The sequence below is a fragment of the Myxine glutinosa genome, chromosome 5, assembly GCF_964187855.1.
Source record: "Myxine glutinosa chromosome 5, kmMyxGlut1.1, whole genome shotgun sequence".
NCBI lineage: Eukaryota > Metazoa > Chordata > Myxini > Myxiniformes > Myxinidae > Myxine > Myxine glutinosa.
Genome location: NC_136265.1, coordinates 166,849,953 through 166,875,396, shown reverse-complemented (window position 1 = coordinate 166,875,396; position 25,444 = coordinate 166,849,953). Strand labels below are relative to the sequence as shown.

General features: G+C 42.9%; 1 protein-coding gene across 1 annotated transcript in view; it reads right to left on the bottom strand.

Annotated features, from left to right (window-relative positions):
• The window catches only part of LOC137426772 (ras-related protein Rab-37), a 72,008-nt gene extending 48,366 nt beyond the window's left edge, over positions 1 to 23,642 (bottom strand). The window contains exons 1-2 of the mRNA XM_068115642.2: positions 23,450 to 23,642; positions 15,147 to 15,257 (exon numbers count right to left, since the gene is read on the bottom strand). Of these exons, the coding sequence (XP_067971743.2) occupies positions 15,147 to 15,257; positions 23,450 to 23,629 (291 nt within the window). The 5' untranslated portion in view covers positions 23,630 to 23,642. The remainder of the gene's footprint in view (positions 1 to 15,146; positions 15,258 to 23,449) is intronic.
• Positions 23,643 to 25,444: the final 1,802 nt, after the last annotated feature.

Here is a 25,444-nt window from a genome sequence, read left to right as displayed (position 1 = left end):
TTCACCAGATCACAAAGCGATCGCCAAGAGTAAGCCTCCCCCGGCACCCTCAATCCAATGATGGCCATATTTTGTGCGGACCGCCATACAGGCTCGACCTTCAACATTTAGGAATAGAGTGTAAATAAAGAAAATGTGTCCCCATCTACAATCCATAAAACTCAACATCATGAAAATCGGAGGAAAATTATTCAAGTTATGATCAAAAATGTGTTTTTTTGTTAATTAGGTCACAATCTGGAAAAAGTAGGTCGACACAAATCAAATATTAGGTGTAAAACTTTAGTGCAGGTACACTATTATGATGCAAGAATATCTTGGAAGGCCAAGCGGTCTTTGAGATTCCGCATTGGCAAAATTGAGAGATGATAAAAAACGCATTTTTTTTTTCAGACCACCATTTGACCTTGAACTTGAATGGGTATGATGTAAATGAAGTGGAACTGCACCTTTTACAAAAGGCTATCTAGTGAGGGCATTTTTGTTCTAATCAGACAGATTTTAGTCGAGTTATGGTGAAACATGTTTAAATGTCTATAATTGGGTCATGACTTTAAATTAGGTCAAGGTCAAAAATAATTTTATTCCCAGAATTGATGCAGAATTTCATTCCAAAAGTCCCAGTTGGCTCCAAGATACAGCTGGGATATTGGCACAAAAAAAAGCAAGCCTAAATGGTGGTTTAGTATCCCTATGGGTCTAAGAAGTGCTGTGGTAGCATTAAAACTGGGGGGTACTAATTTGTAGAAACAAACCCTACATCAGCTATAAGCGTCGCCCTATCCTATAGGGGGAGGCTTAATTACTGTTGATGCCACAATGCAACTTAGCACTCTTCTACAAGGACATTTTTTGGATTCCAAGCACCCCGAGCTATAGAATAAAAACCAGCAACACGGGGGTCTAGTCTGTTGATAAAATAATTCACAAGCTTAAGGAGACCAAGGAAGCGGTCAGCATGAGATCTGAAGGCAAAAATCCAGTTGCCGCGTTTTGATGGTCGATTCCATGTTGCCATGAGAAATGGTAAAGTCCCAATAATTTAGAATCTTCTAGTCTACACGATGAGTAACTAAGATGTTAAAATAAATGATGGTGCAGGCAGAGTGATTCCATTCATCCATCTGTGTCATGCAGTAACTCCCTGCTGCTTGCATAATTTCTGGGGGCGTCCATGTAAGTTAGAGCAGGAATTTGTTATTTATTCAGGATGGTGAGACCTTGCCTACTCTTTGCCAAGGACACCGTGGGGGCTTTAACGTCCACCAACTAAGGAAGGGTACACACATTAATGAATGATCCTGTCTGTGAAATACCGGAATGACGGTATATAGTTGGGTCGGGATTCTAACTCAGACTCAGAGGTGAATGTTGGTACCTCCAGGCTAATCTTCCAGGATATGCTTACATGAGACAATAACATGGAGTTGTCTAGCCAAGATGAGTTTCCTGTACGAGGCACATTTTTTTTTCCTCTAAGCTTAGATATTTGATGTTTATCTTGCGGTAAAGCATCGTGTTGTTAGTTGTGATTGTGGCAAAAGTGACATTCTTTACACACAACATGCGGGGAAATGACAAACAATCTCCACTGAGCTCCACTAGCCTAGGTTCAATTCCCAACCCAACGATATAAATTGCCGTCCTCGTACTTTGCAAGCCGGGTGCTTCTTCAATAATTACACCATCATTCAGAGGGGTTTATAGGTTACTTGTCCTGTCAGCTGGAATTACCATGGTAGAGACCTTACAGTAATAATGAATCTTCAACGTCCGCAATTATCCCCACACCGTGGAGTTGGCCAAGCAAAATACTCACCTACTATTCTGGAGCTGCCAATAACTCAACTTATTGTTTGCAAAGGACACTGTGAGATCCCACAGTACCTTTCAAAACAAGAAAATTGGCTCATTGTATGCGGGCACCTTAAAACAATAAAAAAATAAAACAATAGACCATTGTGTGCCAGATTTCAAAGATTCCACAGCGCCTTTCAAAACAAGAAAATTGGCTCATTGTATGCGGGCACCTTAAAACAATAAAAAAATAAAACAATAGACCATTGTGTGCCAGATTTTAAAGATCCCACAGCGCCTTTTAAAACAAGAAAATTGGCTCATTGTATGCGGGCACCTTAAAACAATAAAAAAATAAAACAATAGACCATTGTGTGCCAGATTTTAAAGATCCCACAGCACCTTTTAAAACAAGAAAATTGGCTCATTGTATGCGGGGCTCTTAAAAAAAATAAAAATTAAAACAATAGACCATTGTATGCCAGATTTTAAAGATCCCACAGCGCCTTTTAAAACAAGAAAATTGGCTCATTGTATGCGGGCCCCTTAAAACAATAAAAAAAATAAAACAATAGACCATTGTGTGCCAGATTTTAAAGATCCCACAGCGCCCTTCAAAACAAGAAAATTGGCTCATGGTATGCGGGCACCTTAAAACAATAAAAAAATAAAACAATAGACCATTGTGTGCCAGATTTTAAAGATCCCACAGCACCTTTTAAAACAAGAAAATTGGCTCATTGTATGCGGGCACCTTAAAACAATAAATAACTAAAACAATGAACCATTGTGTGCCAGATTTTAAAGATCCCACAGCACCTTTTAAAACAAGAAAATTGGCTCATTGTATGCGGGCCCCTTAAAACAATAAAAAAAATAAAACAATAGACCATTGTGTGCCAGATTTTAAAGATCACACAGCGCCCTTCAAAACAAGAAAATTGGCTCATTGTATGCGGGCCCCTTAAAACAATAAATAACTAAAACAATAGACCATTGTGTGCCAGATTTTAAAGATCCCACAGCGCCTTTTAAAACAAGAAAATTGGCTCATTGTATGCGGGCACCTTAAAACAATAAATAACTAAAACAATAGACCATTGTGTGCCAGATTTTAAAGATCCCACAGCGCCTTTTAAAACAAGAAAATTGGCTCATTGTATGCGGGCCCCTTAAAACAATAAATAACTAAAACAATAGACCATTGTGTGCCAGATTTTAAAGATCCCACAGCACCTTTTAAAACAAGAAAATTGGCTCATTGTATGCGGGCACCTTAAAACAATAAATAACTAAAACAATAGACCATTGTGTGCCAGATTTTAAAGATCCCACAGCACCTTTTAAAACAAGAAAATTGGCTCATTGTATGCGGGCACCTTAAAACAATAAAAAAATAAAACAAGAGACCATTGTGTGCCAGATTTTAAAGATCCCACAGCGCCTTTTAAAACAAGAAAATTGGCTCATTGTATGCGGGCACCTTAAAACAATAAAAAAATAAAACAAGAGACCATTGTGTGCCAGATTTTAAAGATCCCACAGCGCCTTTCACAAAAGAGTGGGCCTCTTGTGACCCGGTGTATGCTTGATCAATTTCCAAATCCCCATCCAAATCTACAGGGGAGCTTATGGAATCAGCAGCAGAGGCGTGTGCTCCAGTAGTGGTAAAACTGGAGGAATACACATCCAATGGGTGGATGTATGGATGAATATGGATCAATCTATCGCCATACATTTTAATGAGACCGACTATATCGCCAAAAACTGCAAGCGGAATGTTTTCTAATTTACTGTGCGGGCATTCACGAGAGCTTACTCTTGTGCATAATAATTGTACTCGGAAAAAAGCATATTTCATTTGCACTTGCAATTCATAATACAGTCCACTATAGACGTGAGCCAATCAATAATCCACAAGAATACAGTGTCAAAAGAACGGCACTCAGTAGAGAGCATACGTCCGCCTGGTTGGCCATATCACTTAATGGTGAAAAATCATTAAAGAAATTCTACTAGCTGGATCCGGATCTGGATCTTCACCAAAATTGAAGATTCTTCCTTGTCACACACACAACCTGTCCAACAAGTTGCGTCCAAATCCATCCATAACTTTTTGAGATATCCTGCTATGTATAGTTTTTTGGCCCTATCTGCCAATGGTGAAGAATATTTATAAGAAAAAAAAAGAAAAAAAAGAAAAAAAAAGTTGGCCATCACCTCCTGCCAATGGTGAAGAATATAAGAAGAAATTAAATAATTCTCATATCCGAATCCATATTCAGATCTTCACCAAAATCGAATCGTCCTTGTCAGACACCCAACCGGTCCACCAAGTTTCGTCCAAATCCGTCCACAACTTTTTGAGATATCGTGCTATGTATCGTTTTTGGCCCTATCTCCCAATGGTGAAGAATCACTTTTAAAATTCTAGTAGCCGGATCCGAATCCAGATGTTCACCAAAATCGAATCATTTCGTCCTTGTCACAAACTCTGCCAAATTTCGTCCGAATCTGTCCACAACTTTTTGAGATATTTTGTTCCCAAACGGACAAACAGACAGACAGGGGTGAAAACATAACCTCCATCCACCTTTGGTGGCGGAGGTAAATAGGTGATTTCCTACCTACTAATACCTTCCACTGACTACATGGTATTCATAGAATATTTACCCTGCGCAGTCAACTTGTTGCGAGCCAACTCTTATGTTTTTGAACATTTTTTTCTTTTATCTAATATGGCTGCCAGACCACGTGAGGAATGACATCATAAATTTATATTCTCTAATATAATTGTTGCATAGATCACGCTCAATACATTTCAAACTGATCAGACTAAGCGTTGTCCTTGTCGAATTATGACGTCATAATTATGGCACCAATGACGTCATTGTTAACAACACCTATTCCCCATATTGAGTTATTTACAATGAGCCATGTTCAAATTTTTTCCATGCAGCGGTTTTGGAGATATAGAGGTGCAACTTTTTCCTTTTTTTCCAAGATGGCGCCTGTACCACATGACCTATGATGTCACGATTATCATTAAAATATTTCAAAGGAGGAGGCGCTCCTCTTGTGAAAATTTCGTGTCCATCAGAGCAACAGTTGCTGAATCTTTTAAAAATAATGATTGGATGGATAAGTGTTGTATTTGTCAAATTATGACGTCATAACGAAGGCACCGATTACATCATCATTAACATATCTTATTCCCCATGGGGAGTAGTTGACAATGAGCCAGGTGTCAATTTTTTCCATGGAGTAGTTTCAGAGATATAGAGGTGCGAAGTTTTTCAAAGATGGCGCCTGTACAACGTGAACTATGACGTCATAATAATCATTAAAATATTATACAGGAGGAGGCCCTCCTGTGGTAAAATTTCATGCCAATCGGACCAACGGTTGCCGAGAAAATGATTTTTTAAAATGCAGACACGGCACATGTACGACACACGTACGGCACATATACGCAATGAATGCTTAACCCCGCTTTTTGCTTCGCGAGCGCAGGGTAAAAAGGAAAGCAAACAGAGGGGCAGGGGGAAATAAAAAGGAGAAATAACAAATTGGACGTGAATGGAAAAAGAGGGAAAGCATTGTACGTGCGAGGCGGCATGTTTCGACAAAGGTTGCTTTTGAAATTGCCATTAACATCCATAATAGGGACTTGGAAAGGTGCAGGCAACAGTGAAAGCTCAAATTATCTCATCCAATGCCAGATGCGTTAGCAGGGGCTCCGCGTCGAGCGGAGAGTCGTTCCAAGTGCATTTGGACACGGGTTACGTGCGCTTGCCTCCCACATGAGATATGACAACACTGATAATCTCCCCACCAAAGATTTCATCTCCTGGACTGAGTGGTCAAACGGTATCGATAGTCACAATTGGAAAATCCTTCGGCATGTCTCGTTTCAGCAAATGAAACCATTTATTTTTTGTGACGTTTGCTTAGCCACTCAATAACAATCGATGCTTCTGTCATGAAAATGCCAAAATCATATTGATTTGAATGTCCTCACAATAAGGTAATTGGCTGTTCTGGGAGTTCTGGTAAATTGATCCAATTTTCCAGGGGTAAATGCAATTATTTTTTTTGTTGGACGGTCACATTTTTTGGATCAAAATGACTTCACAAACACATAGAGAGACAAAAGGAAAACGGTGTCTTTGAAGGTAGTTTTAATAATGCGACAGGACAGGATGTTCATAGTCGGTTGGCCGATTTCCCATCTGAACAGGAGGGAGACATGATGGAAGGAATCTAGGTTCAAATCCGATATAATATATGTTTGTCCATCGTCTACCAATGTCCTTGTAATTAATGTAAAAATGTGCTGGTTTCTACAGATGTACAGTGTTTGTCTGGGCTGGCAGGATATCCTAGTGGTGTGTGTGGTGTATAGGCAACAGACCACTGCCTCGATCACTCCCCCCCCCCCAAAAAAAAACCCCAAATTCATGAAACAAATACATGCCTACTGCTTATGTGCATATATAATACATCGTGGTTATATAGCTTGGATAAGTCGAATTGCACTGACCCATAGGCTGACACCAGATGCCTGAAGCCTAAGGCCTGAATCCAGAGGCCTAAATGTACTGTTGTCTTCACAAGGCCCACGACACCTATCGGCTCCAACCTTTTGATACGTCATGATCCTTTTAACAGTCGCTTAGGTTGTTTTACACTGAACGGAAAACTTGTAGGGAGGCCATGACAATTGTGAATATGAATCTTGTGAAGATGTCTTCGGGTTACCGTAGCTCCAAAATGGCGGATGTATAATGTTTTTACAGATTACAATTGTGGGTGGCATCAGGCCAGCTGTCTAACCAATGGGTATAGAGCAGACATATGAGATAGGTAAATAGGATAGGTAAAAATATGTTAAGTTACGTTAAGTTCATCACGAGAATGGGATTAGTACACAGAAGACAAGTAAATTGATTAAGTTTAATGGCGTGTATTGACAAAATGGCCTCCTCCTGTGTCTAAGCGATTCCTTATGCAGTATTTTCTTGCATTCCTACATTTACAAAGCATTGGAGTCAAAATAGTTTTGAAATTGCATGCAACATAGATATTTCATCACAAGAAGCTTTGTAGGAACCGACCGACTTAAAATTTTGTTCCAGTCATCAAAGATATTGCAAATTAAACTGATCTGCCAATTTTTCCCTTTCTCATTGCACCGATCTCTGCTGGATGAAACATCAATTTGATGCCACTTATACTACATCGTGATTCGTGCCTATTGCAGAGGGCGAAAAAAATGGGAATTCAACCCGCCAATCATTTCAATCATTCAGCCCATTTCAAAGGCAAAATGCCATTTTTGTAACTTTTTTTTAACCAAAATTGCTTCCAGAACAACTCATTTTGTGTAATAAGGCAATTGCAGGGCAATATTGTAAAGACGCTTTGCCATTTGAAAGGGGATTTTGAAATGTGGAGCTTTCTGTTCTGCCGTAATCTCACAACTCCCCGCCTGCCTTGATTCAACAATATACATCATGCATAGAGCTATATTGTGCCTGAATGCACGACGGTTCCAAAATGGCCTGCAAAGTATAGATACGTCCAATGCAAGACCATTTGTTTTTTGAACCAATTTCAGAATAGGTCTTTTGACACCACATTTTTCATATTTTGAGACTTGTGCTCTAATCTTGCCTGCCGTTAGCATATTATATCGCCATGTATCACTTTTTAGAAGAAAAGTGACATGTATATGCATATGTACATGTGGCCTTCTTTCACCACCAGATTACAGATCTCTGTCATTCTCTTCACACCCCAACTTCCTGCTGCCTTCAACATATCTCCCACAACTCCCGTCGGCCCTCCCGCTTTTCTACTCTTCATTGCTTTTATCGCTTCCTCAACTTCCTTCTCAGTTATCTTCTCTGCCGGTCCTAAAACTGGGTTACTCTCTATGTTGCCATCCCATTCATTCTCTGTATTCAACAGCATTTCCATATATCTTTTCCATCTTCCTTTAATTCCATCTGGGTCCACAACGATTTGTCCCACTTCATCCTTCAAGCAACTCACCCCCATCACATCACACCTCTCTTTCGCTATCTGCTTTGCAATCCTGAATACCGCTCTCTAACCCTCTTCCGAATCCAAGCGTTCTCCGAACATTTTCCTACATGCCTCCTGCGCCTTTGCTACCTCTTTCTTTGATATATACGTATATATATATATATATATATATATATATATATATATATATATATATATATGTATGTATATATATATATATCGTTGCGGTTTTAGAACCCACACTTTTGTAAATAAATAATCACTTGTAAATATGACATTAAAGGTTAAAGGTTGCACCCCTACTTAGTTCACAAGCAACACGTAGGCCACCAGAGGAACTCAGTTATTTCATTATTATGTGTTTTAGTTAAGGCCGTGTTTCCAATAATTGAATCTGCGTTGCATCAATCAAATAAGGAGTAGGCCCTTTCGTCCATTTTGCGACCTCCCTCTCCAAGCGATGCCATTACGCACCTTTGTTAGCAGCTTTCGCTGCCTTGCTGCTGAAGCTCACTCAAACGACGCCACTAACCATGCGGTCAGGTTCGAGGAAGAAAGGGGCGGAACGCCAAGAACAAGGTGTGGCCTGTCAACCAGCCGTCAAAGGCGTGGCCGGTAAGCCCTCACCAATCAACCAGGGCTGAGGTGAGATCGCTGGCGGGCGTGGTTTTGGAGCGTGCGGTGTGATCTTGGCTCGCGTAATATAAGCGCGAACGAAAAGCCCTTTCACAGGACTGATGGGAGAGCGCGCATTGTAAGGGACTATTCAGCGGCGCTCATTGCAAACGAACTTGGGAGGACCTGTTGGAGGCGCGCACATTTGCGAAGGAGGACTCACAGGCTGGCGCTTTTAAGAGAACCTTGGAGAGGGTGCATTTGGCACGCTGGTGCAGTTATTACGTGCGCTGAAGGACACCAGCCTCCCCCAGCTATATGTAAGGTCCGCTCGCGTCCAACTACGCGCAGAGCTGCCTGCCGGGTTTCGCCTGCGGGACCGGAGCCTGGACCCCATCGCCTGGACCATCCACCTGGACCTTCCACCCTACCAGCTACAATCCCCGTGTGAGTGTGTCTGTTTGTCTGGGGTATAGAATAAGACTGTAATAAGACTGCCCTGTGTCCTGCTTCTTCTTCGTCTTCCTGTACATCCTTTTGTTTCCTCTTTCCTCCTGTATATTTGTAATAAATTACCTTGTTCTTTCTTGGTTTTCCCTAATCTGATCGCATCCGTCCTTTCTCTCAATTGAGTACCTGTGGCACGATTAGGAACCGCTCAGAATCGGGTTTAGTCTTTGTTTATAGCTCGGATCGCGGATTGCTAACCGCTCGGCATTATCCATCATATCCGTGGTTCGAGCGGGAGTTATTCCCTCGTTTCCGGCTGGCGTTAGTACTTAGGTAGCAGCGAACCCCTAGGCCGAGCAAACCCTACCTAACGCCGTGCCAGGAAGGACGTTATAGCTTCCCAGGACTTGGGACGGCCAGCTAAAAGGACAAGGGGATTAACCCCCCCTTGATAAGGGGAGAGCCGACCCCCGAGATCTGTAACAATATTGTTGCGGGTCTCCCGAAGCCCGTCGACGTTACAAAAGGGGGGGTTAAACCCCTTTTTCCGCTTGGGTCTTCGTGTCCACGAGGCCGAATCGCCACTTCCGCAGCGAGCGTGAAAAAAGGTATCGGGGACCGGACCTCACACAAGCCACACTAATCGAGTACGCCCGAGTGGTGTGCGTATCACGTGACTCGTGCCGTTACTTTTATTGAACCTGATTCGAGCAGTTCTATTCGTACTATGCTAGGCCAATTGATGGAAAGGACGGGAACGGTCAAATAAGAGGAAGAACACGATTTCTTATTAATGTACAATGATCCGAAGAGACACAGAGCAGGCACTTAAGCAATGTTAACTAATTCCCAGACAAAGGGCCCACTCACTCACACGGGGAAAAAGGAGGAAGGAAGAGTTCGCGTTCCCAAACGCGTCCTGGCGTCGTCCACTCCGGACAGCTCGCTCCACGTGGCCCTCTGGTGGTCACGGCACGTGCAGGGAGCGCAGGCAAGGAGGACGCGCGTCTGTGGCCCGGAATGGGTCGTCTTCTCAAGCGCGATTAATACAGCGCAGGGCGCAGGGCACAGGGCACGGGGAGAGTTCGTGTACAACGAGGCTCTTACAAAACAGTTCAATCCACTCGTTCTCTGGCTCTCGCGGGCTCCGACTCTCACAGGGGCTCCGACTCAACTGACTCTCGACTCTCTGATACCCCGACTCTGACTGAGGCAGGGGGGGGGGGGGGGGGGAGGGCCCGAAGCAGGGTTTTATGGCCCCGCCCCAGAGTCTTACTCGAATGTTCCAAGCCCCACCTCTCGTCGCCGTGGTGAGCCACTCTCCTCGAGCTCTGATTGGCGGCTCGTTGCTTACCGGCCACTCCCCCTGCAGCTCCTCCCTTCGGCCTCGCCAGACTTGTTCCAGGCCTACCACGTGGCATGCTAGCCCAATTGAGGCCTACTCACTGGCCTACTCAACGCAAAACTAACACAGGAAGGGACTACGCTTACATTTACTAAGAAATAACTGAACTACAGCGAGGCTACATGTTGTGGTGCGTCTACCTACGAGGGGGGTTATCCTTTATTCCAAAACCATAACAATATATAACACCCTGAATAACTCATTATTATTATTATTATTAGCTCACCTGGTTATTATTGTCTTCTAAAAAGAGGAACAAAAAAGAGTAATCAGAGATTGCAGATCCTCGCCAGGACGTGTTTTTAGTTTTAGTGGTTTTTAAGGCTTTTGCGTTAAAACAAATATGGCGGCCAAACCACATGACCGATGACGTCATCATTTTTTTTTCTTCACCAATTTATCCCTCGATGACGCTCAACAAATTTCATCTTGATCGGATGAAGTTTTGTACTTGTTGAATTACGACGTCATTATGGAGGCACCTATGACATCATCATTAACAGATGTTATTCCGTATGGAGAGTTCTTTACAATGAGCCATGTCTCCATTTTTTCTATGCAGCGCTTTCGGAGATATAGAGGTGCAAAGTTTTTCGGTTTTTCCAAGATGGTGCCCGTACCATGTGACTTATGACGTCATAATTATCATTTAAAAATTATACAGGTGAAGGTGCACCTATTTTGAAAATTTCCTGTCAATCGGACCAACGGTTTCAGAGAAAATCATATTTATTCTGTGCAGACAAACAAACGCACAGACAGACAAACAGACGGACTCAAATGCAATACCCTCTCCTCTGGCGAGAGTAATAAGCACATGTCCTGCTGCTCCCTCATTGTGGCTATGTTGATATGACGTGTCAGATTTTATTTTATAATAAGTATCCCATTGATTGGCCGGATCTGGATTCGGACCTGAACCAGAATCTAATCGGCTTATTCTTGTTACCTATGCAACTCATCCACCAAGTTTTGTCATAACTCGTCCATAACTTTTTGAAATAACATGCTGTGTATGATTTTGGGCCCCGTCCCTCAATGATGAAGGATTACTTTAAAAATATAAAATTCTCGTATTCGGATCGAGATTCGGATCCTGACTCAAAATGTGCATCGCTGTCCTTGGCCGGTCGCCTACATACACAAACATTTCAGAACGATTGCTTCAAAACTGTGGACAAAAATTGTGACAGACAAACAGACAAACAGGTGCTCCAGGCGGACATACTTGCTTAAATACTTTTTCCAAATTACAAACAGACAGACAGAGGTGAAAACATAACCTCCGTCTACCTTCAGTGGTTTGGATGTAAAAAGTGAAATATAATAGGTGAAGTGCCGATGTAAGGAACGCATCCCCACCTTCCCCCGCCCCCCCCCCTTATTCCATTAATTATTATGAGAAAAATTGCTTTGATTTTTTGTTATTTTGATTATTCGTCGCACATTTTAGGAACACATCCTAGAATTTAAAGGAAATACAAATTAGTTTGTCAATTTCAATAAAAAAAACAATTTATTCAAATATCAAAACACAATCAACATTGACTTGCATTCATGGTTCTGAAATAACAGGTTAACTGTGTGTTTCTGCTACTTATCCCAGCATGGCATTGGTCCATGTTGAGTGATGGGGTGCCAGATCCCTTCCAACGTGGGGAATTGGATTTGGGCGAGCAAGTTAGGTCAGGAATTTAGAATTAGTTCAGAGCAGCGATGGACAGGTGATAACTCGTGGGATATTTAACGTCCGCCAGCTAATGCTCACAGACGGGTCCCCCAGTTCCACATCCCATTTTATAGATGGTTCACCTTTGGATGCATAACACCAGGGTGACAATTTACGGTCGTAGGATGGAGAATCGAACACAGGCGAGACAGGTGCCATCTACCTCTGCACTTTCCTGTCAGACATGAAAAATATTACCGAATGCAATTATTTATTCAACTACCTATTTTATTTTGACCAAATTGTTGAATCACTCTTTTTATATTATCTGCAAATTATTTTTCAGGATAAAATGTCATGGCAGACCTGAATACGTCAAGTTACATCAAAATGCGTCAACGCCACCCACAGCTTCTTGAGAAGATTTTAGCTGTGAAAGGTTGTGCAGTAACGAGTGATATCAAAAATAACTGTCGAGGACAGCTCAACTGCCAATGACGTCACAGCTAGAGAGTAATGCTCAGAAAAAATGGAGAAAATACCAAATGTCATCAATTCTTCATCAGACTTGTCAATTACTCCTCATGGGTGTTTCTGCCCCAATCTTTTTCTGAAAATATTTGCTTCCTGAATCATGAATTCACCAATCACTGCATTTGACTCAATAATCATGTTTTTGACTTGGATGTCTCATCGAGAGCCAAAGAGTAAAATAAGAAGAAGAAAAGAACCACCTTTATAGGCCATTTTTCCCCACAGAGCAGGGGTTGGCCTTTTTTAGGGCACCGTGGTCCCCTTTTTGAAGCAATGTTTTATGGCTGGATGACCTTCCCCTCCGCCAACCCTGTTAGTCGCTTCTTGCGACACACAAGGAATTACCAGCAAGCTGGTACTCAATTTGCCCACCTCGGAAGGATGACAGGCTGAGTCAACCCCCCTGGCATTAATTCAGCGATCGACCGGGATTCGAACCCAGGATCCTAGGATCCCAAGCCGGCACCCTAACCGCTAAGCCAACACCAGGCAACTGTGCCAAAGAGTAACCAAGAGTTAAAATATCCCCAGGCTTAAGGAGAAAATGGATGCCTTTGGAGGAGGAATGAATGAATGATAGAGTGCACTGCAATTCAGGTGCTGTCTTCATATTATATACACAAAGGCACAGAACTTCGACCGCCTTGTCCTCGTGGTCGGACCCGTGCACAATTCATTCCTCTTCATTCCCCATCTTTCTCGTCCTTTTTCTAACAATTCCCCAACTCCTCCTGTCCCTCCAGCTCCTCCCACTCCCCATTCAATCTTCCAACCCAACCTAGTCTTTTCTATATCAATTAATACATAGATGGCAAGCCACACCAGTATAATGTTCTCTTGTAAAAAAATTATATCACAATCATTTGTATACAATGATGTACACCTACAAACCGAAGATGATAATCAAAGAAGCTTTATAGCCGGCGAAGCCGGTGTTGTGAATGAACGCGTACGTATTATGTTGAAAAGCCAGATTTTGCTGGATCCCTTGAGAATTTCGAAGCTTTGACGCACCAAATCGCTCAATGGAGGCCGCCATCTTGCGGATGCGGAAGTATGCATTAAAAAATTGCGAAAAAGTTCAATAGGAGTTTGTTTCACCCGTATTTGTTTGACTCACAATCTTATGCACCTCTAATTTGTAATTCAAATACTTTAAGACCCACCTTGTTCCCCGGACCCGCGCGGACCCTGGTTATCTTCAACGAAAATCGTCACCAATTACCGGAACCAATGAGATTCGAGCATTTGAAAAAATATTTCAAAAAAGCTTTTTACCACATTTCGGACGCTGAAAACGGCGTCAAATATTCTAAAATTGACGAATAATTATTTTTTAGAAATCTCGCGGCCGTAGGGGATAGTTTTTCACGGCCGGAAATATCCGAAGTTGAGACGGAATTCACCGAATTAAGCAAGGAGAGTTTATACATTTTAATCTCATCCAGAATGCAAATGGTGTCATTTTGAACGAGGTACGGTACCTACTACACCTACCTACTACCAACTACCTAACCTACTGATGCCATAGTGATGGGTAAAATAGTGGCAAGAGGCTTTGGCTTCGCCGGCTCATTGCGGCTTTGCAGTAGGGTACTAGTAAATTATTTTCTAGTGTAAGGAGATCATATCCTCCTGTACGAAGTAAGGGATCATGAAATAATACGTTTTTTTTCTATAAATGAAGGAACCAACCTTGCTTGAAAAGGATAGAGCACGGACATTCCCCATTGGTTGGCATCCATGGGGAGGAGACATTGTTATGACGTCGCTGGTACCCAGAGTATCCCGGGAAGTGATGTAGTGACAGCACTTCCCCCAAGCTCAGTGGCTGTGTTAAGTGTTTCTCTTGTGTGTGTGTGTGTGTGTGTGTGTGTGTGTGTGTGTGTGTGTGTGTGTGTGTGTGTGTGTGTGTGTGTGTGTGTGTGTGTGTGAGCTCTATTACGAGCCTTAGCTCATGTATAAATAAATAAATAAATAAAACAGTTGGTTGCTGTAAAATCTGCCAACAGTATACAAATCGTTTCGACACCGAAACGTCATTGAGAAGTGATGTATAAAATCCCAACACGTGTTATGGTGAGGAATTGTGATGCGGGGAATTCAAGGATGCGAGTCGTGAGTCGTAACCACGCAAGAATCTTATCTTCATCTCTTATCGCAAGCATCTCTTATCTTCCCCCATCCAAAACCTTGATCTTTTCTACCCCCGTTAATTCACCCCAGATCCGCTTTTTTTTGAAATACCGACTTCTTTCCTGGAAGTCCTCGCAGTGTCCATGTGTTTTATACCTCTCCCACGCACCCCATCCCTTCCCGTGTTTCCCCCTCCCCCAAGCCCTCTCCCTCCCACAGATCTCCCGATGTCCCTGCTCTCAAATGTTGTAGTTGTGTGCTTCCCTCTCTCTCCCCATCTTGTCTCTCGCTCCCTTTATTGTATGTTTTGTGTGTCCGTTTATTTTTTTTGTGATTTATGTTAGTTCTTACACGAGCCTCGATCTTGTATACAAACAAAAAATAAAAAAGAAAAAGAAAAAAAAGAAAGGGAAGGGACAAGAAACGTCGGGCCTGCATTTCACAGCGCAAACGCTGGAGAGTCATGACTCCTCGCTTTCCTTTCCTCACCCGAAAATCGATGCCCACGGTCGAGATGAAACTGCCAGACAGAAAGGCGCCGTCTTTGAAGCGAACGAGCAAGCAGGTCTTGCCCACACCCGAATCACCGACGAGCATCACCTGTGTGTGGGGGGTATAAGGTCTCGATCTGCGGCCACAGGAGACGTGTGGGTGTTTTAAGGAATGCTCTGCTGAACAGAACAACGCGAAACATGCAATCGGTCGATTAAATTTGTTTTTGATTTTCACTGTTTATTTGTCCTGAACTTGTAATTATAACGCAACCATTCGCATTATAGATTGCCACACCTCCAAGTACATCATCGGGAAGGCTGGAAAGTGATCTGAATCAGTGAATCGTACTAATATAATTAATTTGACGTCTTTAGGCAATTTATATATGACACCACATAGAGTTGGAGAATTTTGTTAAGAAATCTGGGCTTATAGAAGAGTAAGGTTTCGGATGGTACAGGGCGTCTCAAAATACATGGAACCCATGTCACTGCTAATAATTCTGCCAATATTAATGTTCTTGTTCTTTTTTTTCAGATTTGAAGAGAGGAGACCATAACAACTAATAATTATTATCAATCAAAATGCCTTGGACAAAGGAGGAAAAAATATTTTGCGTCACTACTTATTTGGAGACAAAATCATTCAAAACGGTGCAAGCAAAATGTCGCAGGAAGTTCAACTTCAACAACTATCCCCAGAAAAACCAAATTTATCGTTGGGCACACAAATTCCAAGCCACTGGATCAGTAAACAACCTCAACAAGAAGGCAGAAACACCCAGTTCTGGCAGGAAGCTGACTGCAAGATCTCCTGGCAATGTGAATGCGGTGAGACATTCTGTCGGAAGGAGCCCGAAAAAGTCCATCCGAAGACGTAGCCAAGCGCTGGGTCTTTCACGTGCGTCAGTGCAAAGAATCTTGATCAAGGATCTTCAGCTGTACCCATACAAGATCCAGATCAAGCATAAACTCACACCAGCTGACATGGCAAAACGTGTTGTGATGTGCCGGTGGTTCGAGAACAAGATCGAAGAGGATCCTGACTTTCTTGATGATGTTTGGTTCAGCGACGAAGCACACTTCTTGCTCTGTGGGCATGTCAATAGCAAGAACAATGTGTTCTGGGGCACACAAGCCCCAGACGAGGTGCTTCAGAGGCCCTCGCACTCTGTGAAATGCACGGCCTGGGTGGCCATCTCAAAACATGGCATAATCGGCCCGTTTTGGTTTGAAGACGCAGACGAGGAGGCAGTCACTGTCACAAAGGAGCGTTACATTGTGGTGCTCAACAAGTTCTGGAGGGGACTTGGGAGACGTCGTGGCGTGAATCGAGATGTGCAATGGTTCCAACAAGATGGGGCAACTCCACATACAGCCAACATCACGATGGAGTGGCTGGACCACCGATTCCCTGATCGGCTGGATCAGCAGGCGCCGCGAACCCGAGTGGTCTCCGCATTCACCCGATCTGAACCCCCCAGATTTTTATCTCTGGGGGTTCTTGAAGGACCACGTGTATGAGAATCGTCCTCAATCCATTTCTGAACTGAAAGTGGCCATCACCCAGAAGATTCGTGCCATCAGGAAGGAAGAGTGTCAGGGTGATTGACAACTTCGCTCGTCGGCTTCAAGTGTGTCTAAGGCGCAAAGGCGGTCATTTGGAACATGTGCTCTAATAAATGTATCCTTTGAGCTAGAGACCTCAAATCTTCAGTTTTTTAATTGTTATATCAGCTTCCAGGAAATGTAATCTTTTTTGGAGATTCTTGTCTGAGTAATAAATTATTATCATGTTAATGGGTTCCATCTATTTTGAGACACCCTGTACAAAGGTACGGTAACATAATGGGAGAGAGTGAGAGGGAGAGGGAGAGGGGGAGAGGGAGAGGGAGAGGGAGAAGGAGAGGGAGAGGGAGAGGGGGAGGGAGAGGGGGAGGGGGAGGGAGGGGGAGAGGGAGACAGGGGGAGGGGAGAGAGGAGAGAGAGAGAGCAGAGAGTAACCTTCATAAGAAGGATTGGAGCAAGGAGGGTTCTTGGGGATATTAGTCGAAGATCGCAGGTCGGGAAGGAAGATGATATGAGATGGCGCTGTACGGCAAAACTAAAGCCTCAGTGGGAGGAAAGAGTGGGATGGTACTACCTCAGGGTGGTTCCACAGGTGGAAGAAAAGAAACAGGAGATTATGGGTGAGGAGTAACCTTGTGGAAGAACAGGACCAAAGTTATAGAGTTATTCGAAAACAGAGGACACCAACCTGTCTGTGATGAGGAAGCAAGTGACCCTGACTTGCATTAATGCTTGCATTGCCCTATTTGTGAAAGATGCTAATGATACTGAGAGGTTTTCATTTCAGAGAATAAAGGAGCGAGAGGTGAAAAGTCACAGGCGTAGTCAATTGGAGAGAGTCGTATTCCGTTGAACGATGCACAAATGAATTGTGGCCTGTCAAACTACTACCACGACTTCTTTATGGCCCTACTTATTCCCACATTATTGCGAGTTCAACAGAGGAAACGTATTGACCTGTCTTTCTCAAACCTGCTGGCTAGGCCTGACGTTCAGCTGAAGGTTGCAGCAAATTGTCATTTGTTCAGGGTCCTGGCGATAACTCTCCTACTTTTCACGAAAAACACTGATATTTAACAACCACCAACTAATGCTAGAATATGGGTCACTTCCTGTGAAACACCAATCCGACGGTGTTTAGCCGTGTCGGCCATTCAACCCAGACCAGACAGCTCAAAGGTAAGTGCGCTACCTCTGCACCATCCTATGAGACTCTTGTGGGTTTGTGAGGATGTTATATTTAATGAGGAAGGACTTGGTACAATGGCTCCTTGGATGCCGGCTTCGCCATACTTCCTGAACAGGAGAGATCTTGGCTTATGACGAGGCACATCAGATCCACCTGGAGATTGAAATTGCGAATATGATATTTGCCTGGATTGAATAGCAGGTTCCATATGTTGGACTGGCATCTGATCCTTCCCAGTCTCTAAGGGAATGCAGCAGCTGCTGCAGATCTGGCCGTGGGCAAACCACAAGGCAAAAAGTGTAAATTTGGGGAAATATCTGCAAAGAGAAGAGCAAAACTTTCTCGGCATTGGAGGAACTTCATTGATGTATATGAGGAACTAATCTTGTCTCAAAATTCTGTCTTAGAGTATTCCAATATCCAATCGGAGAGAAGGTGAAAAGGTATCATGGAAACTACTCACTTGTTGTATACATGGATGAAGTCGGCATGCCAGGAATAAATGTGGCATCGGATGTCACAGGTAGAAAGCTTGGCGAGTGGCGTACCTGACCCTATCAAAGCTCCAGAGACGGTTCTGATCTCTCGTTTTGGATTCAGGAAGTCAATCCATCCTTGAAAGAGAAGCAGCAGCATGTACACACTTGAGTGGCATGGGACATATGAGAGAGAGAGAGATCAGGCTGTTCTTCTTCTTCTGGTAAGTCTGCCTCCTTTAATCCTGAGGATTCTTGCAGAGCAACATATGGTGGTTTCTCCATGCTCTATCCTTCTTAAATACTGAGTGTAAAGCAATGAAGTAGCACACATTTAAAAAAAAGTTTTTGATATGACTCGGCCAGAAAAGCTCCAACCGTTACGCCACCGAGTCTGGGAGACCACTATTGCTACTACTGCTCCTGCTGCAACTACTATACTACCACCACATTCCAGAGGAGGAAATAGAATGTCAGCTGTGATGTTGGGTTTCATAACTTTGTTTACAACTGAAAGTCAACTTATTGGGCCATCGAGTCCAGAATGGTGAAAAGTCTCTCCAGCAACTCAGGAAGCAGTGAGAGTAATGGTACCAGCTAACGTGCGATCAGAGAAGGATGGACTTGGTACCATTGGAGGAACGTTGAATTCAGACATTCTTCCCCATTACGAGCTGAGTGTCCAGTGAAACGTTTAGGGGAGAGATTGAGGGAAGTGTAAAGGAAAAGGGTGAGTTTGTAAGAGGGGGAAATTCTGCCCTTTTGAATAATTAAAATATGTAGATGAGCCTTTTCCCAAATTCAGGTTTCTTCTTATTTCCCAAAGGTGTGATGGTACTGAGTCTTCACATCGTGCAAGTTAATAATTCAATACAGATTTCAAAGTCATGGAAGAGCTCAGACTTACTTATGAGCTTGTATAAGACTTGGGTTGTATAAAAACATAAATTCCGGAAGTTTACCGCCGTTGACACAGTGGCTATTACACCACCTTATCTAACACATTACATTATTTATTCGTCGCTGTTGTTTGTGTCCTTTTCGACATCCTTAAAAACAGTAAGTTTCCTGTTTTGAATGATTTTCAGTTTTGTGATATCTCACTCCTCTCTGCGAATGTGCGATCAGCTCGAATTCAGAGCCAAAGTACTGCTAAACTGCAGGTTTGTGTTTCCCATTCATGTTAAATAAGCTGTTTGTCGATAGTAAACTGACATTTGTGGACGGACGGACGGACGGACAGACAGACAGACAGACAGTGAACGTATTGCTTAACCCCACCTCCCGCTTTGTGTGTGGGGTAAGAAGAATGGTACAGCGGCCAGGGTGATTCCATTTACCGTGTTGGGTCCATGAGTAACCAGACTTATGCCGAATGTTTGAAGCTTTGCCAGAGATGTTTACAAACAAATTTTTGGTTTAATTATCTTGTGTAACCGTCTCTCAGCAGTCAGCTCCGTACCCCACAATCTTGATCGTCACAATGCGACCAGTAATTATTCCTTCAACAATCAATTTCATTTTTATTTTGAGACCACCTGCTTTGAGCAACTGCTAGTTCAGCTCACATATGTGTGTTTTCCGAGCACGAGAGATCTTCCCTTCATGGCGAACACTAAATTAACTCCAGCACTTGTTGTTAATCTTGCTCCCCAGTACCGATTGCACAAATTGATTACAGGAATCAATAATGAAATAACGCTTGAAAACGCCGCGGCTCAATTGACTGTTGAGCTGCGAGCTTGCAGGTCTGCATCGTGGCGTGCGTGACCAATGTGAGGCATGAGCGACCATTACTCACATTCATTACTTGCTCAAAATGACTTGCTCAGCTCGTGCTGGTAATAACATCTCACATATCTGGATTATTAAACAGAAGACCCGCAACACTTATAATAGCACGGCATTGCATCCCATTCTCCAAACCCGTATAATTGACTCTATATAACCCAAATTAGGTTTCGTAAAATACCTCGTTTCGCTATTACAATCTTGCAGCTCATTGGAGAGGTAACAGCCTCCACCTTTAAATTCTACATATTATGTAAGCGAACATGTGTTAACCCTCATGTGCTGCGCACCCCTTTTCTCGTCATTCTCCATTCTATCTTTCTCTCTTTGGTAACCTACCTAATACATATACAATTCATGATGCAATATGTGTGTGTATGTATGCATATATAAAAAAAAAAATAACCACCTTTAGAGGCCATTTTTCCCCGCAAAGCGGGGGTTGGCCTTTTTCGGGAACCGTGGTTGTTGTTGTTTTTCGGTCCCCTTTTTGAAGCAATGTTTTACGGCCGGATGCCCTTCCTGACGCCAACCCTTTTTGCCGCCTTTAACGACAAACAGGGAATTACCAGTGAACTGGTACTCAATTAGCCGACCTCGGAAGGCATGACAGGCTGAATCAACCCCGCTGGCGTTAATTCAGCAATCGACCGGGATTCGAACCCAGGATCCTTGGATCCTAAGCCGGCACCCTAGCCGCTAGCCCAACACCAGGTGTGTATGTATGTATGTATGTATGTATGTATGTATGTATGTATGTATGTATGTATGTATGTATGTATGTATGTATGTATGTATGTATATATGTATGTATACATACATATATACATACATACATATATATATAGGCTGCTATATACAGTCGTGGCCAAAAATATTGGCACCCTTGCACCTTTTTTCAAATAATGCACCATTTCTTCCAGAAAATAGATGAAATTAAAAAATATTTTGGTATCCACATAATTATGTATTTCTTTGGCTTACAGTGGAACAAAACAAAAAAAGCTGAAAAATTACTAAATCTTAGCTATTCCACACAGAAATCCTAAAATGGCCCAGACAATATTATTGGCACCTTTTAGAAGTTGTTAGAAATAAGTAGATTTGAAGAAGGTGATTCTCCTTTACTTTGGAATTGAACTCACCTGTGGTGAGTTGCAGGTGCCTGCAATACAACAATTACTCATTCAACCAGTTTGAATGGAGAAAAGGAGTCATTCTGCTGTTTTGTGTCACTGTGTGTACTGCAATGAGCATGGAGAAAAGAAAGAAAACCAGAGAATTGTCTGAGGAGGTCAGACACAAGATTGTAGCCAAGCATGGAAAATCTCAAGGGTACAAGTCCATCTCCAGAGACCTTGATGTTCCTGTGTCCACCGTACAGAATGTTATCAGGAAGTTTAAGGCCCATGGCACTGTAGCTAACCTCCCTGGACGTGGCCGCAAGAGAAAACTTGATCGAAGATTGCAGCGAAGGATTGTTTGATTGGTGGAGAAAGCACTTCGATCAACTGCCAAACAGATTCAAGCTGATCTTGAGACATAAGGTACGACAGTTTCAACTCGCACCATCCGTCACCAACTCAATGAAAGGGGGTTCTATGGTAGGAGACCCAAGAGGAGCCCACTGCTGAGAAAGCCTGACTGAAGTTTGCTAAAACACACCTGAACAAGCCAAAATCCTACGGGGATAATGTCCTGTGGACAGATGACACCTAATTAGAGCTTTTTGGTGAAGCACATCATCTCTATCTTTACAGAAAACAAAATGAAGCCTTCAAAGAAAAGAACACCTTCCCTACAGTCAAACATGGAGGAGGTTCAGTGATGTTTGGGGTTGCTGTGCTGCCTCTGGCACTGGGTGCCTTGAATGTGTGCATGGCATCATGAAATCAGGAGATTGCCATGGCATTTTGGAGTGCAATGTTCAACCCAGTGTCAGAAATCTGGGTTTCCGTCGAAGGTCATGGGTCCTGCAGCAGGACAATGACCCCAAACACACTTCAAAAAGCACCCAGGAATGGTTAAAGACAAAACGCTGCACTGTCTTGAAGTGTCCAGCAATGGGTCCAGATCTAAATCCCATTGAACACCTGTGGGGAGATCTGAAAGCAGCAGTTGGGAGAAGGCACCCTTCAAATCTGGGAGAGCTGGAGCAGTTTGCACAAGAAGAGTGGGCCAAACTGTCAGTATAGAGATGTAGGAAGCTCATTCATGGCTATGGGAAGCGCTTGACTGCAGTTATTTTGTCCAAAGGACGTGCTACCAAATATTAGGTCTCGGGTGTCAATAATTTGGTCAATGCCATTTCTTTTTATTTTCTGATTTGAAAGGAAATATTAAGGTCTGAATCAAAAACAAAGGTTCTGTAATATCAACAGTGAAATAAATAATTGTGGAGACCAAATACTTTTGTCAATTTAAACGTATTTTTGGAGAAAATTGTGAGTTATTTGAAAAAAGTGCAAGGGTGCCAATATTTTTGGCCACGACTGTATATATATACATAGACACATATGAATTATCTTTGAAACGGACATGGATCTGTATTGCACATGTTGCGTCACAAGCATCACCTAATTGGGTTTGTGTATATAATATCCATTGAAAAATTGGAGACGACATTAAAGAGTGGAAGCGATTGGAGGCATCGAAAGCAATTTTGAGAGGAGTGCAAGATAAAAACATCTCATGATCCGTTTCATGTGGATCGTTAGAGAATGACGCGGGTCATCTGGTTTATCGGAAAAACGAACGCGAACATAATCGTTTAGAACAAAGTAATTCTAACAATCGATCATTCTCTGAGCAAAAGGAATCGAGGGAAAAGTGGAAAATATTAACGAGAAGAAAGAAAAGAAGGAGTGAAAAACTGGAAATCGTGCACAATAATAAGGCGTTCAAATTGAGCGCATGACGTCGAGGACCTTATGACGTAATAATTATCAGCACGACGTGACCAAAATAATTACGCAAAATGAGAAATTCATATATAAAATACGCTTACACGGCTCGTGCAAACTAAAGTAGTTGGAGGTATAAATCATAGCATCAAGTGTTAATGCATCAAACTTCGTATTTACAGCGATGGTATAATATTGGCGAATAAGCAATTAATTGTATAAAAGAACGCGCGACGTCAGAACGAATTGCGCGAAAGTGTATTTGCTCAAAAACGCATTTACAAGGACAATAACGCAATACGAGGGATGCGTGACGTCAGAGCGAGCCGTGATCGTCGTGGAGAAGGAGTCCCGTCGACGAGGCTCTCACCTTGCAGGCCACGTCGTAAAACTCCCTGCTGTTGTTGAGAGACGATCGGTCTAGGCGGTCGTGTCCGACGTTGCCGGCTCCGTTCGCCGCTTTGCCGGATACTTCGGCGGACGCAGCGTGAGCCTTGGTGCTCCGCGCCGCCGCGCACTCTCTCTTGGACAAGCCTCTCTTTTTAGACATCTCCGCATGCTTCTGCTCGAATCTCTCACGGCATGATAAGCGGGTACGACGGAGATGGGTTCGGCGGGGGAGTGGAGGGGGGGCGCACCTCTCCCCTCCGCCCCCCTCGCAGCTTCCTACCCACACCTACCACAGACTCTCCATCGCACCGCGCTCACGATAAATGCGCTCAAAATAACAATTATTTTTTATCCGATTTGAAATATCACGTCGAGCAAGGCGAAAACAATGCCAAACCATCCATTTGAGCGGGAAAAAACCCGACTGCACCTGTTTCTTCATGCAAATGATGGAAAAAGAAGGACACCTTCGTCCCGTTTATCATGTCCAAACGTCCATAATAATTAAATAACGCACTGGGACAAATGTGCAGCATTGGAAAATCAATATGATCAGTACCGGCACCACCCAAGATACGACGTCATACCGGACGTCACAGAGCGCTTCATCAACCCGACGGTCTGTACATGGATGAGGGGAACGCGTTTCCACTACACCAAGGCTGACCAAGTCAGCTTCATTCAACAAGTCCTTGAAAACAACCTGATCTGACAGTTTCTCTTTCTCCCACCAACCACCATCCACCCCTTTCACGACCACAAACCTCTTGTACCCTCTAGTGGGTGATTTGGGAATAGCACCGACAACAAACAAGGGGCACTTCAAAAGGAACAGGTAATCGCATGTAAATGAAGCGACGGAGGGAAAACTGAAAAGTATGACTGATTTGTATGGGAGTAATCAATCGAGATGACGAAAAATAAGAGGATGCATGGTGTCACTGCATATACACTCGATAATCACGATACGTCATGAATACACTCGATAATCACGATACGTCATGAATACACTCGATAATCACGGTACGTCATCAATAGGCTACACTCGATAATCACGATACGTCATGAATACACTCGATAATCATGATACGTCATGAATACACTCCATAATCACAATACGTCATGAATGCACTCGATAATCACGATACGTCATGAATACACTCCATAATCACAATACATCATGAATACACTCGATAATCACGATACGTCATGAATACACTCGATAATCACGATACGTCATGAATACACTCGATAAGCACGATACGTCATGAATACACTCGATAATCATGAAACGTCATGAATGCACTCGATAATCACGGTACGTCATCAATAGGCGACACTTGATAATCACAATACGTCATGAATACACTCGATAATCACGATACGTCATGAATACACTCCATAATCACAATACGTCAGGAATACACTCGATAATCATGATACGTCATGAATACACTCGATAATCACGATACGTCATGAATACACTCGATAATCACGATACGTCATGAATACACTCGATAATCACGATACGTCATGAATACACTCGATAATCATTACACGTCATGAATACACTCGATAATCATGATACGTCATGCATACACTCGATAATCATGATACGTCATGAATACACTCAATAATCACGATACGTCATGAATAGGCTACACTGATAATCACGATACGTCATGAATACACTCGATAATCATGATACGTCATGAATACACTCGATAATCACGATACCTCATGACTACACTCGATAATAATTACCCGTCAAGACGACACTCGATAATCATAACACGTCATGTCTACACTCGATTTTAAATCGTCATGATTTTAGAAATTTGAAATGGTTGTTCACCTTTGGCCTATGTTGACCATTTGGCCTATGCTGATCTCAAAAATAGTTGGTGGTTGAATTCAGTTAGCTGATATGTAAATCCTATTCAAATTTCAAGTTAATCAGATGAAAATTGAGGAT